This window comes from Penaeus chinensis, chromosome 28, assembly GCF_019202785.1.
Source record: "Penaeus chinensis breed Huanghai No. 1 chromosome 28, ASM1920278v2, whole genome shotgun sequence".
NCBI lineage: Eukaryota > Metazoa > Arthropoda > Malacostraca > Decapoda > Penaeidae > Penaeus > Penaeus chinensis.
This window is the reverse complement of record NC_061846.1, coordinates 21,375,537-21,386,402: the sequence shown is the minus strand read 5'-3', so window position 1 is coordinate 21,386,402 and position 10,866 is coordinate 21,375,537. Positions and strand designations below refer to the sequence as shown.

At 33.8% G+C, this 10,866-nt stretch overlaps 1 protein-coding gene across 1 annotated transcript in view; it reads left to right on the top strand.

Moving 5' to 3' along the window:
• The window catches only part of LOC125040248 (transformation/transcription domain-associated protein-like), a 36,652-nt gene that overhangs the window by 19,586 nt on the left and 6,200 nt on the right, over positions 1 to 10,866 (top strand). Inside the window, 14 exon segments of the mRNA XM_047634801.1 lie at positions 1 to 64; positions 1,119 to 1,315; positions 4,833 to 4,949; positions 5,238 to 5,390; positions 6,005 to 6,298; positions 6,713 to 6,814; positions 6,971 to 7,119; positions 7,457 to 7,628; positions 8,178 to 8,345; positions 8,896 to 9,108; positions 9,330 to 9,549; positions 9,931 to 10,026; positions 10,135 to 10,343; positions 10,627 to 10,767. The exon segment at positions 1 to 64 is cut by the window's left edge and continues 72 nt beyond it. Of these exon segments, the coding sequence (XP_047490757.1) occupies positions 1 to 64; positions 1,119 to 1,315; positions 4,833 to 4,949; positions 5,238 to 5,390; positions 6,005 to 6,298; positions 6,713 to 6,814; positions 6,971 to 7,119; positions 7,457 to 7,628; positions 8,178 to 8,345; positions 8,896 to 9,108; positions 9,330 to 9,549; positions 9,931 to 10,026; positions 10,135 to 10,343; positions 10,627 to 10,767 (2,295 nt within the window).

Here is a 10,866-nt window from a genome sequence, read left to right as displayed (position 1 = left end):
CACATGGGACCACACTACTGGATCAAACAGTGCATTCAACTTCTCCTCGTTACAGCTCAGCAGAGTGAGTTGGTCATGTGTTCCTTTGTTCTCTAGCTGTTGATGATGATGTACTCTTATTTTCAGTATGAATTTGATGATGTTTTGCCAGAATAATAGTCTAGGAGTTCTGTGCATCATTTAATAGGTAACAGATAATACGTATACCAGACTGTTTCTTGTTATGATCTTATGTGTCATGGGGATACTCTTTCCTCAAATGAAATTTTTGTTGTGTTATATTGACCCACTGACTAAAACTTAACAAAAATATGAGCCCTAGATTTGGAATGAAAAGAGAGAGACACTGATTATATGCTTCCATTGAAAGGGCAGCACTTGTACACAATAGATTGAAATCCCCCCTTAACCAGGATTCCCTCCATTGCATTATTCCAGTTTAACCCTATTTTCTTTACTTGTCAGTCTCTGCAACAGATTAGACTGATTGGCTTATTATTTCAAACCTTGTGACTGTGGTCAAGGATTCCATAGCCTTTTTACCCTGTATATGTTTCAAGTTACAAAACAATGAGTGTTAATTTGAATATCTTTGCAGTTTTTCTTTTTGGGAATGATAGGAAAGAGTATATATCAAATTGTAAAAATGCTGAAAAAAACGTGGCTTCTTTTTAACCTCATTACCTAAACAGTTGTTTATGTTGCAGCCAAGAGCATAAAGACTAAGATAGATTTATGTTTTGTATACTTATAACTTTCCCTCAAGAAGCTTGACTCCATGTGTCTCCCAGCATGTGGTTGGATATGGTGCTGGGAGATTTTGTTGTGAGTGGGATAATAGCTGGAATATTGGCTTGGCTCTGATGAAACTCTGAAAACTGATTTTTCATTAGGAGAGATTGGACTTTCAACTCTGTCTTGGTTCTATCATGAATCCTAAGATTCCCCCCCCCCTTTTTTTTTTTTTTTTGAGGAATTGGAATGACAGGTTCCAGGCAGGCCTTCCAGGCCAGATCAAGTCTTACAAGCATCATTTTACACAGTAAGATATTGGTATGACATTGCTCTTCATTATTGATTGTCTTTTTTCTTATGTAGTATTTTTATTCATCTTTCAGGTACTCAGATCCAGAACTCGTCACAACAGGTGCTTCTGCCAGGAGTAACAGCTGTGATTAACTGGGCAGATGCAGCTGAGAGAGCTAACTTCTCGGTCTTTGCCAGCATAAAGGAAGAGGCGTCTGACCTTGATCAGGCCCTAGATTCCTCTGTAGATAAGGAGGTAAAGAGCCAGTCTGTCACGCTGCCACTCGAGGTGTGTTGCATAAATCAGGAGTGCCTGTCAGAACGAAGTATAAGGAGCAGCTCATTAGTTTTTGGATTGGTTTATTTTGATACTTTTAATTCTGCTTCCTTTTTTCTGTTGCAGTGTCACCTTACTAACCAGGCACATGGCTGAATAGTTGAATGACTTGTTAACTTTGTTTTGCTGAATTTTAGGGGATGCATTTGTTTTTTATGGTTGTGTTGAATGGTAATGATGAGTGTGTGGTAAGTCTTGTAAGAGATTTAAGGTAGAGGGGAGATTATTATGACACTTCAAGATAGAAGAAAGGGTATGAACTCACATATGAAAATAAAATGTATGTCTGTGGAAGTTGATGATTTTTAATATGGTTTATGACATGGAAAGCCAGTGTACTAAAGAAAGCCAGGAGGAGTTTAACAATGAGAGACTGGTTGGTGGTCTTGAATGTTGGATTGGAAAGAGGGTCAAATGGTGAATATGGATTGTAATTCCCGTACCTTGAATTTATGTGCCAAGCATGCCTTTGGTGGAAGTCTAATGATCTGCCTTGTGATTGAGCAAGTTTTATCACTTCTAACAAATTTGATCATCTGAAAAAAATGACCACCTTCAGATGAGGCCGTGTTATGGATGATGTGTGTGTGTGTGTATAAATATATATATATGTATATATATATATATATATATATATATAAATAAGAATATATTATTATATTATATATATATATATATAGTATATATATATATAGCATATATATATATATATATAAATATATATATGTAGTATATATATATATATATATATATATATGTAGTATATATATGTAGTATATATATATATATATGTAGTATATATATATATATAGTATATATATATGTAGTATATATATATTATATATATATAAATATATAAATATATATATATAATATATATATATATGTGTATATATATATATATATATATGTAAAATATATATATATATATAAAATATATATATATATATTATATATAATATGATATATAGATATATATTTATATATATATTTATTATATTTTATATATATATATATATTATCTATAATATATATATTATATATATGTGATATAATAATATATTCATATATATATATATTTATGATATATTCATATATATATTATATTCTCATATATTCATATATATGTATATATATCATATATTCATATATATATATATATATATATAAATATATATATATATATATATATATATATATATAAATATATATATATATATATATCATATATTCATATATATATATATATATATATATTTATATCATATATTAATATATTCATATATACATATATATATATATATATATATATTTATATATATATATTATAGATATATAGATATATAGATATATAGATATATATATATATTATATATATATATATCATATTCATATATATGTATATGTATATATATTTTATATGTCATATATTATATATTCATATATGTATATATATGTATATATATAAAATATATATATAAATATAAATATAAATATAGTGTGTATATATATATATGTGTATATACGAATGTGTATATATGTCTGTGTATATATATGTATATATATGTGTATGTATGTATATATATGTATATATGTGTATATATGTGTATGTTTATATATATGTATATATATGTATATGTATATTTATATATATGTATATATATATTTGTATATGTATATGAGTATATGTGTAATATATGTATGTCTATAAATATGAATATATATATGAATATATATGTATGCCTATACAAATGTATATATGTCTGTATATAATGCATATATACATTTATATGTATATATGTAAATAAGTGTATATGTATATAAGTATACAAGTATACATATATACATGTATTATATATTCATACATTTATATGTATTTATGTATGTATATGTATATATATGTATATTTTAATATATATATATATATATATATATATATATATATATATATTATATGTTTCTTTGTATATATATATTATATGTACATATACATACACAGTGTCATCTGTACATATGTAAGTAAGTACATATGTATATATATGTATGTATATGTATATATGAGTATGTATGTATATTATATATATATATATATATATATATATATATATATATATATATGTATGTATTAAAATGTACATATTTATTTGTGTATATATTTTTATGACATGATCATGCTTATTCTAGCACTAAAATTCTGTACTGTGTGTCTTATACAAGTTTTCTATTGGTTTTACTTTAGATGGATTTCATTTGCATGGTAGATTGATCTGTTATTTCATTCATGTTTGTGGTTAGTTAGTTGTCTTGCAATATTATCCAAAATATAGACCAACTAGCTCATTATATTATTTATTTACTAAGAAATATTTACAGTGAATTTAGAAGCAGAGATCATATATTAGTTTAGCATCTTTCAGTACATTTTCATTCTCTTCAAAGTAGATTTGCATCTAGTTTATGTAGCACTAAGTAAAAGCATGGTAAGAGTTATCCTCATAGTAGTCCACTTTAACATTTGAAGACATAAACAACCTTTTTCTCAGATATCCTGATTGTGTATAAGCCTGTTATAAGTTATATAAAAATTACATATACTCCCCTTGGTATTTCTCACAGGAATGATAGAAATCTTGCTTCACTTAGCACAAGGAGACAGTTTTCATGATAGCTTTACAGTGAACTTGAGTGAATATCATTTAAAAGAATAGACTTAGTGTTGATTTTTTTTTATATATGAAGTGAACAGGCAAGAGATCAATATAATGTATAACAAGAAAAAAAAGCCCACTCGGAAACCAGTGGTGGATTATTGTAGGAACTGTTGAATGGATGAAGTTGTTCATATTAATAAAGTTAATTAATTAGAGTTTTTGTAAAGACAGACAGAATTTGCAAGTCTTTAACAATACAAGTTGTGTGCATGGGTACATGTTGATATGTATGTATATCATTGCATTTTTGTATATCAGATATGCTTTTACAGTAAACTGTGATAGAATATTAGTTATTATAGTTGACATTATTGAAGAGAATGTACAGTGATGCATAGTAAATATGTAGAATGTGGTACATTGGCTCTGCAAGACTGGAAGGTCTTTAACTGTATGCTGACGGGTATCAGAAACCTCTCAGTGTTAATTCTGGTAACGCCCAGACACTGGGAGTGAGAATCTGCTACATGTAGCAGAACTTCCCACTCCATGTGCTCTGGTGTGTCACCGCACATACTGCTGTGCCCCGCAGACCAAGTGGTATGTTATGATCTGTGACCCGTCGGTAACAGGTTAAGAATTGCTTTGATAGGTTTTCTGTATTACCAACTAGGTAATGTATAGGTCAAATGTGTCTGTAGCAAAGTTTATTAGCCCAGTCAGCTCATATGTGTTTAAGGATTTATGAATTGACTTAGTGTACTCCTGTCTATTTTACACTGTATATTCCTTGCCTAATGTAGAATATGTGCATACAGGATGAGATAGACATCGAGCTATCATCAGTCCCTGCAGACGGTGCCCAGTCTATTGATGGGAATGTGAAGAGTCAGGCCAATCCTAAGGCCAATTTGCACCTGTTGTTGTCAAGACAGGTAAGCGCCATTGTTGTTTTGTTACCTGTCTTGTATTGTAATAATCTTCAGTAGGTAATGGAGGAGATGTTAGTTTCAATATTTAGTTTGTACTTTCAGGTAGTTTCACCTCTTTTTGCATTCCAGTCTTTCTTGTTTTAATGTAATTGTGGTTCATGTAAATTTGACTAATTAGAATTTCATTTTATTCAACTTCATTATTATTTCTCTCATCTGCAACCATGTTGTTTTGTTTTAGGAGCCTTTTCTTTTGATTTCACTTAATAACACTGCCTCTCCCCCCCTCAGTCAAAGTTTATGGAGAGTGTCAAGGAAGTGACGACTTGGCAGTTCCTGTATGCGGTGTCGCAGCTGTGCCACATGGACACCAACCTGGCTGAATGGGTGTGGCTTCAGTTCTTCCCCCGCACTTGGAAGATCCTCAGCGAGAAACAACAGCAGGTTAGTTTAGTTGGCACGAGTTTGGAGGCTCGTTTCTGAGGTTGCTTGTGTGTGTATTTCTTTTTTCCTGTTTGGCCGTTGGGTCTTGTTTTGGAGCTGGGTGACAGTTTTTTCCTTGTCTGATTGATATGATTACATATATATTTTTTTTATATATATATATTTACACTTTATTTATTTATTGATTGATTTTAGTTTGTTTTCATTGGCTAACTTTCATGCAGTGACTCTTTGTAAATGATTAGAATACTTTGATAAATGAAATACAATTTGTGGTTCAGATGAGGAAGAACTATCCAGTAAGCTTTCCATATAGTAAGTTTCAATATGTGTAGAATGTTCTTGGGTTTATTTTCTTTGTTTTGAGATTAACATTTCATTGGATACTTTTTTTTTATTTATTTGTAATTGTTTGATGTGAATTTTTGCTAATCATTAGAATGATTTGTATAACTATGAAGCCCAGGAGGTATAATGTGGAACTAGCAATAAGAATATGAAAATCTGCCCTTCTATATCCATATATTGAAACAAGTTGTTCATATAATGTATGTTACTCATAAGAAATAAATTTTAAAGATGGTGGATTTCCTAATTTTCCATTGATATTTCAGGGGATTGCAAGCGAGGTGATTCCATTCCTCTGTTCTGGATCACATGTCATCCAGAAAGACTGCCATCCCTCAGCCCTCCACACCTTCACAGAGGCCCTGGCACAGTGCCAACCACCAGTGCCCATCAGACCAGCAATAATGAAGTACCTAGGGAAGAGCCACAACCTTTGGCACCGCATGACCCTTCTCCTAGAGCAGGCTGCTTTGGAACAGGGTGCCATGACTGCTCCCAGGTCTACTAAGAAGGACCTGTATGACTCCTATGACATGGAGCCTGTCACAAATCCCCAACAGGTGGGCATGCAGAACTAGTCTGTACAACTAGGTACCTGTTTTTAGATCAGCTAGTTACCTGTTTTTAGTTATGTATGGAAAAGCATTGTTTGGATTATGTGTATTGATAATGGCTTAGGAAAGTAGATCATGCTGGTACCATTTTTATATTGAGGTAATATTTATTTTTGATTAGGCATTCATTTGCCTTTGCTCTGTTTCTTATGGCACTGACATCCTACGAAAAGTGTAGGAAATAGTGTGATTATTGGAGCAAATATCAGATTATGTGTTGAAATATTTATGTGCTTTCAAAGATCTTAATGTAGCCTTGCAGTTTATTTTCAGAGAATCATGTATCTGTTGTGATTTGAGGGAAAGCATAATGCTTTTCAAGTTCAGGATTTATTTTTATTGATATTTCTCATTTTTTAGGAGATACTAGACTCTCTCTCAGAGATGTATTCCCTGTTGAAAGAAGAGGACCTTTGGGCTGGACTGTGGCAGACAGTAGCCCACTATCACGAGACAAGACTGGTGAGTGTGAGGGTGAATCAGGTTTTGATTATGCAGCATTTTATGGATGAAGTGAATTTGTGGTGTGCTTCTTCTGTCTTGTTGGATATGTGAAATAAAAGATTACAGCATTGTAATTATGGCCATTGATATCTAAAAAAAATTTACTTTATTTAGGCTGTGACCTTTGAGCAACATGGGTTCTTAGAGCAAGCACAGGCAGCCTATGAATTGGCCATGACAAAGGCCCGAACGGACATGGCAGTTAGACCGGCCCCAGTCAAATTGCAGTCAGAGATGAAGCTCTGGGAGGATCGATGGATAAGGTAAATAGTTATGATGCATATGTTAAAGGAGAGTAAAGTACACATCACATGAAAAGAAGAGTAGAGAGCGTGAATAGGATCAGAAATTTTGACTGAGGTATCCAGTCTTGTTCAAGAGTGTGGAACTAAACCAAATGGATAATTTTAAACAGAAAGTGATATGGAAATATATAACAAAAATTAAAGCAAAAGTCATAAGTGGGAAATATTGAGATGAAGTGAATTGCCATAAAAATCTTGTAGATACCAAGTATGAGGAGTTGATCTTACCACTTTTTATTTAAATTTCTTAGAATTAACATTTTTTTTACTAATTGTTTATGATCCTTTTGTGAAGATGTGCAAAGGAGCTGAACCAGTGGGACTTAGTGCAAGAGTATGGTAGTAGCGAAGCATCAGGGAATGCTTTGCTGGTCCTTGAGAGTGCGTGGAGGGTCCCTAACTGGGCACGCATGAAAGAGGCATTGGCTCATGTAGAGCAGTCGTATCCTAAGGAGTTAGCCTGGAAGGTATGTGATAAAACACTTCATATTTTATTTGAGAGCTGTTCTCTTTCTTAGTATATATATATTTTTTTATCCTTGCTCATTTGATATAACTTTTATAAGTAGTACGTTGTTCTTTAAAATTTAGATGAGGTCTACAAGCACTCAGCAACCAAGGAGCCAATCAGTAGGCCTACATGACCTCACATGATTTCCCCCTTTCCTTCAGATCTTAGGAAAGTGTTTTTTTTCTAATGCTATTGATATCACTGTTATGAAGATACTAACAATAGTAATAGCAATGTAGATAGATATAAAAAAAAGGTTATGAAGGTGAGATAGGTAAGACTAGTAATGAACTCCTTGATGACTAAGCACTTGTGGAGCCATCTATGTGGAATCAAAATGTTTAAACTAAAATACCTATCCTGGCATCAGTGGGTTCAGATATCTTTTGTTTTGGCTGAAAGTTGGTAATGAATCCTTCAGATGAATTTTTACTTGCCAACCATACAGCAAAATATAATTATGCTGTGCTGGAATAAATTTAAAACTTTTTATTTACCCTAACAGGTTAACTTGTATCGTGGCTATCTGGCCATCTGCCACCCAGAGGAGGAACATCTCAAGCTGGTAGAGAAGCTGGTAGAGGCAGCAACTGTTCTCTGCATCAGGGAGTGGAAGAGGCTTCCACATATTGTGTCACACATCCACTTACCGTACCTGCAAGCTGCTCAACAGGTAATGATAATGATGTTTAGTATAATGTGATATTATGAGCTGTTATATAGTATGTTGTGACTAATATTGTGATGAGGCTAGTTAACCCAATGGCGACGGGTCACGGCTATCGCCGTCATAATACGCACGATGTGCGGCGTGCGGCTGTCCACAGCGGCGCCGCGCCAAAACGCCCCGAGGCAATGATTCGGCTTGATGGACCGATATCACGCGCTCGGAGTCGGCGCGCTGCCGCCGTTCGCCAGAGCGTAGAGTTTTTTTTAATTTGCTATACCCGGCGCCATTGGGTTAAAGTCAGGTTACTGTCTTTGACATTGATTTATTTGCTTCAGATATTGTTATTGCATTATGATAAGTCCGTCTTAAAAAAAAAAGTAGTATCTGTTTTTTTTTTCTTTTTGGTAAACCATTAAATAACCAAGGATATTAATCATTAATTGTGTTGATTATTAAGACTGAAAAAACATCATGATTATATTTAAATATAAACTACTCTAACCTATTTTCCATAAAAAAAATATCTCCAACGAATGCTTGACTGTTAACACAGGTAATGGAACTGCAAGAAGCCTGCCAGATCCACCAAGGCCTTGTCCATGGTCGTACAAATTCTCTCCATGACATGAAGGCCATTGTCAAGACATGGCGCAATCGTTTGCCTGTCATTGCTGATGACCTCTCCCATTGGTCAGACATCTTCACCTGGCGACAGCATCATTATCAGTTCATAGTCAATCATTATAATGACTCCAGTGAAAATCAGGTGTGTATTGGTAGTACCAACTTTCCTATATTTTGTTTGTCTAGTTATTCTTTCTTTTTTTTAGCAGTCTCATATTTCCTTTTCTTTGTTTATTCATTTTTTGGAATATATATTAGGTTTTTGTTTTTTAAGATAAATGTCATTTATTTGATTATGCAGGTACAGATTTATGATTTGTGACAACCATATCCTTTTTCATCATCAACATGTAATTATTCCAGAGCATGCTAGGTGTTCATGCCTCGGCACAAGCAATCATCCACTTTGGCAAGATCGCACGGAAGCACAATCTAAGTAACGTGTGCTTTGAGTCCCTGTCACGGATCCACACAATCCCCTCTGTGCCGGTGGTGGACTGCTTCCAGAAGATCCGGCAGCAGGTCAAGTGCTACCACCAGATGGCCACTGCAACGGGCATGGGCAAGAATGAGCTGCAAGGGGGTCAGTACCACTGTCTTCTCTGACCTTTGTTTTGTTTTTAACAGGATTCCAGTTTTAGTCTGTTTTCCCTTTTGTAGCTTTTCTTGGAATTTAGGCTGAGAAATATGTGCAACGTAAACAGATAGATTGGTATTTTTGTTTATGTTTGTGTTACTGTGAGTGTGTGTAGATGCGTGGGAAGTGGAGAGGGGTTATTCCCTATACTGTATGTATTAACATATAATATATATATTTTGTACCAGAAAAATATCCATTTAATGATTTCTTTGCACAGAGGTGGAGAATATAATATATATATATATATATATATATATATATATATATATATATATATATATATTGTGAAGATTTACATATTTGATTTTTTTTCTATTTACCAGGGTCTGGAAGTGATTGAATCAACAAACCTAAAATTCTTCAACAAAGACATGACAGCAGAATTCTATGCATTGAAGGGCATGTTTTTGGCACAGCTGGGTAAGTTTGTGGACATATTTGGCTCTTGTTTTTGTATTGAAAACAAAAAATGTATATCTTTTTAAAGAATAAGCCTATTTTAGAATTTTATTTTAATGTCATTTTCAGGTCGAAGTGAAGAAGCAAACAAAGCCCTGAGTGCAGCAGTACAGCTGCATGACACCCTTGTCAAAGCCTGGGCTCTTTGGGGGGATTACCTGGAGGCCCTCTTCACCCGTGACCCCACACACATCAACCTTGGGGTCTCTGCCATCACTTGCTACCTACATGCATCTCGGCACCAGAATGAGTCCAAGTCTCGAAAATATCTTGCCAAGGTGGGAGGGGAAGGCTGTGCACTGTTTGTAGGGGGGGTAGTGTTTCTTTTGTTTTATCTCTCTTTGTCTATCTGTCTCTTGTCGCTTTCTTCTTTCATCCTCTCTTTCTGTGGCTCTCCTTTCCATGTTCATACTTTTACTCCAGTGTATTAGGCAAGAGACAGGGATGGCTTGGTTGTTGAGTAAGAAAATAGTATTCCAAGTTAGATGAGTTAGTAAGTCGATGAGTGAATAGACCATACATGATAATGTCGTTCTTCAATTTTCCCATCATTTGTTTCAGGTGCTGTGGCTGTTGAGCTATGACGATGAGGCGGGAAGTCTGAGTGATGCTGTTGATCGCTATTGCATTGGGGTTCCTCCCATACAGTGGTTACCATGGATACCACAGCTCCTCACCTGCCTGGTGCGGCCTGAGGGCAAGGTATAGCAGACCTGATTTGTTTTCTAACTGTTGGTTTCAAGGATATTCATTTTTTTTTCTTTGAGTATTTGAGGTAATTTTTTTTTCTGCATCATAAAA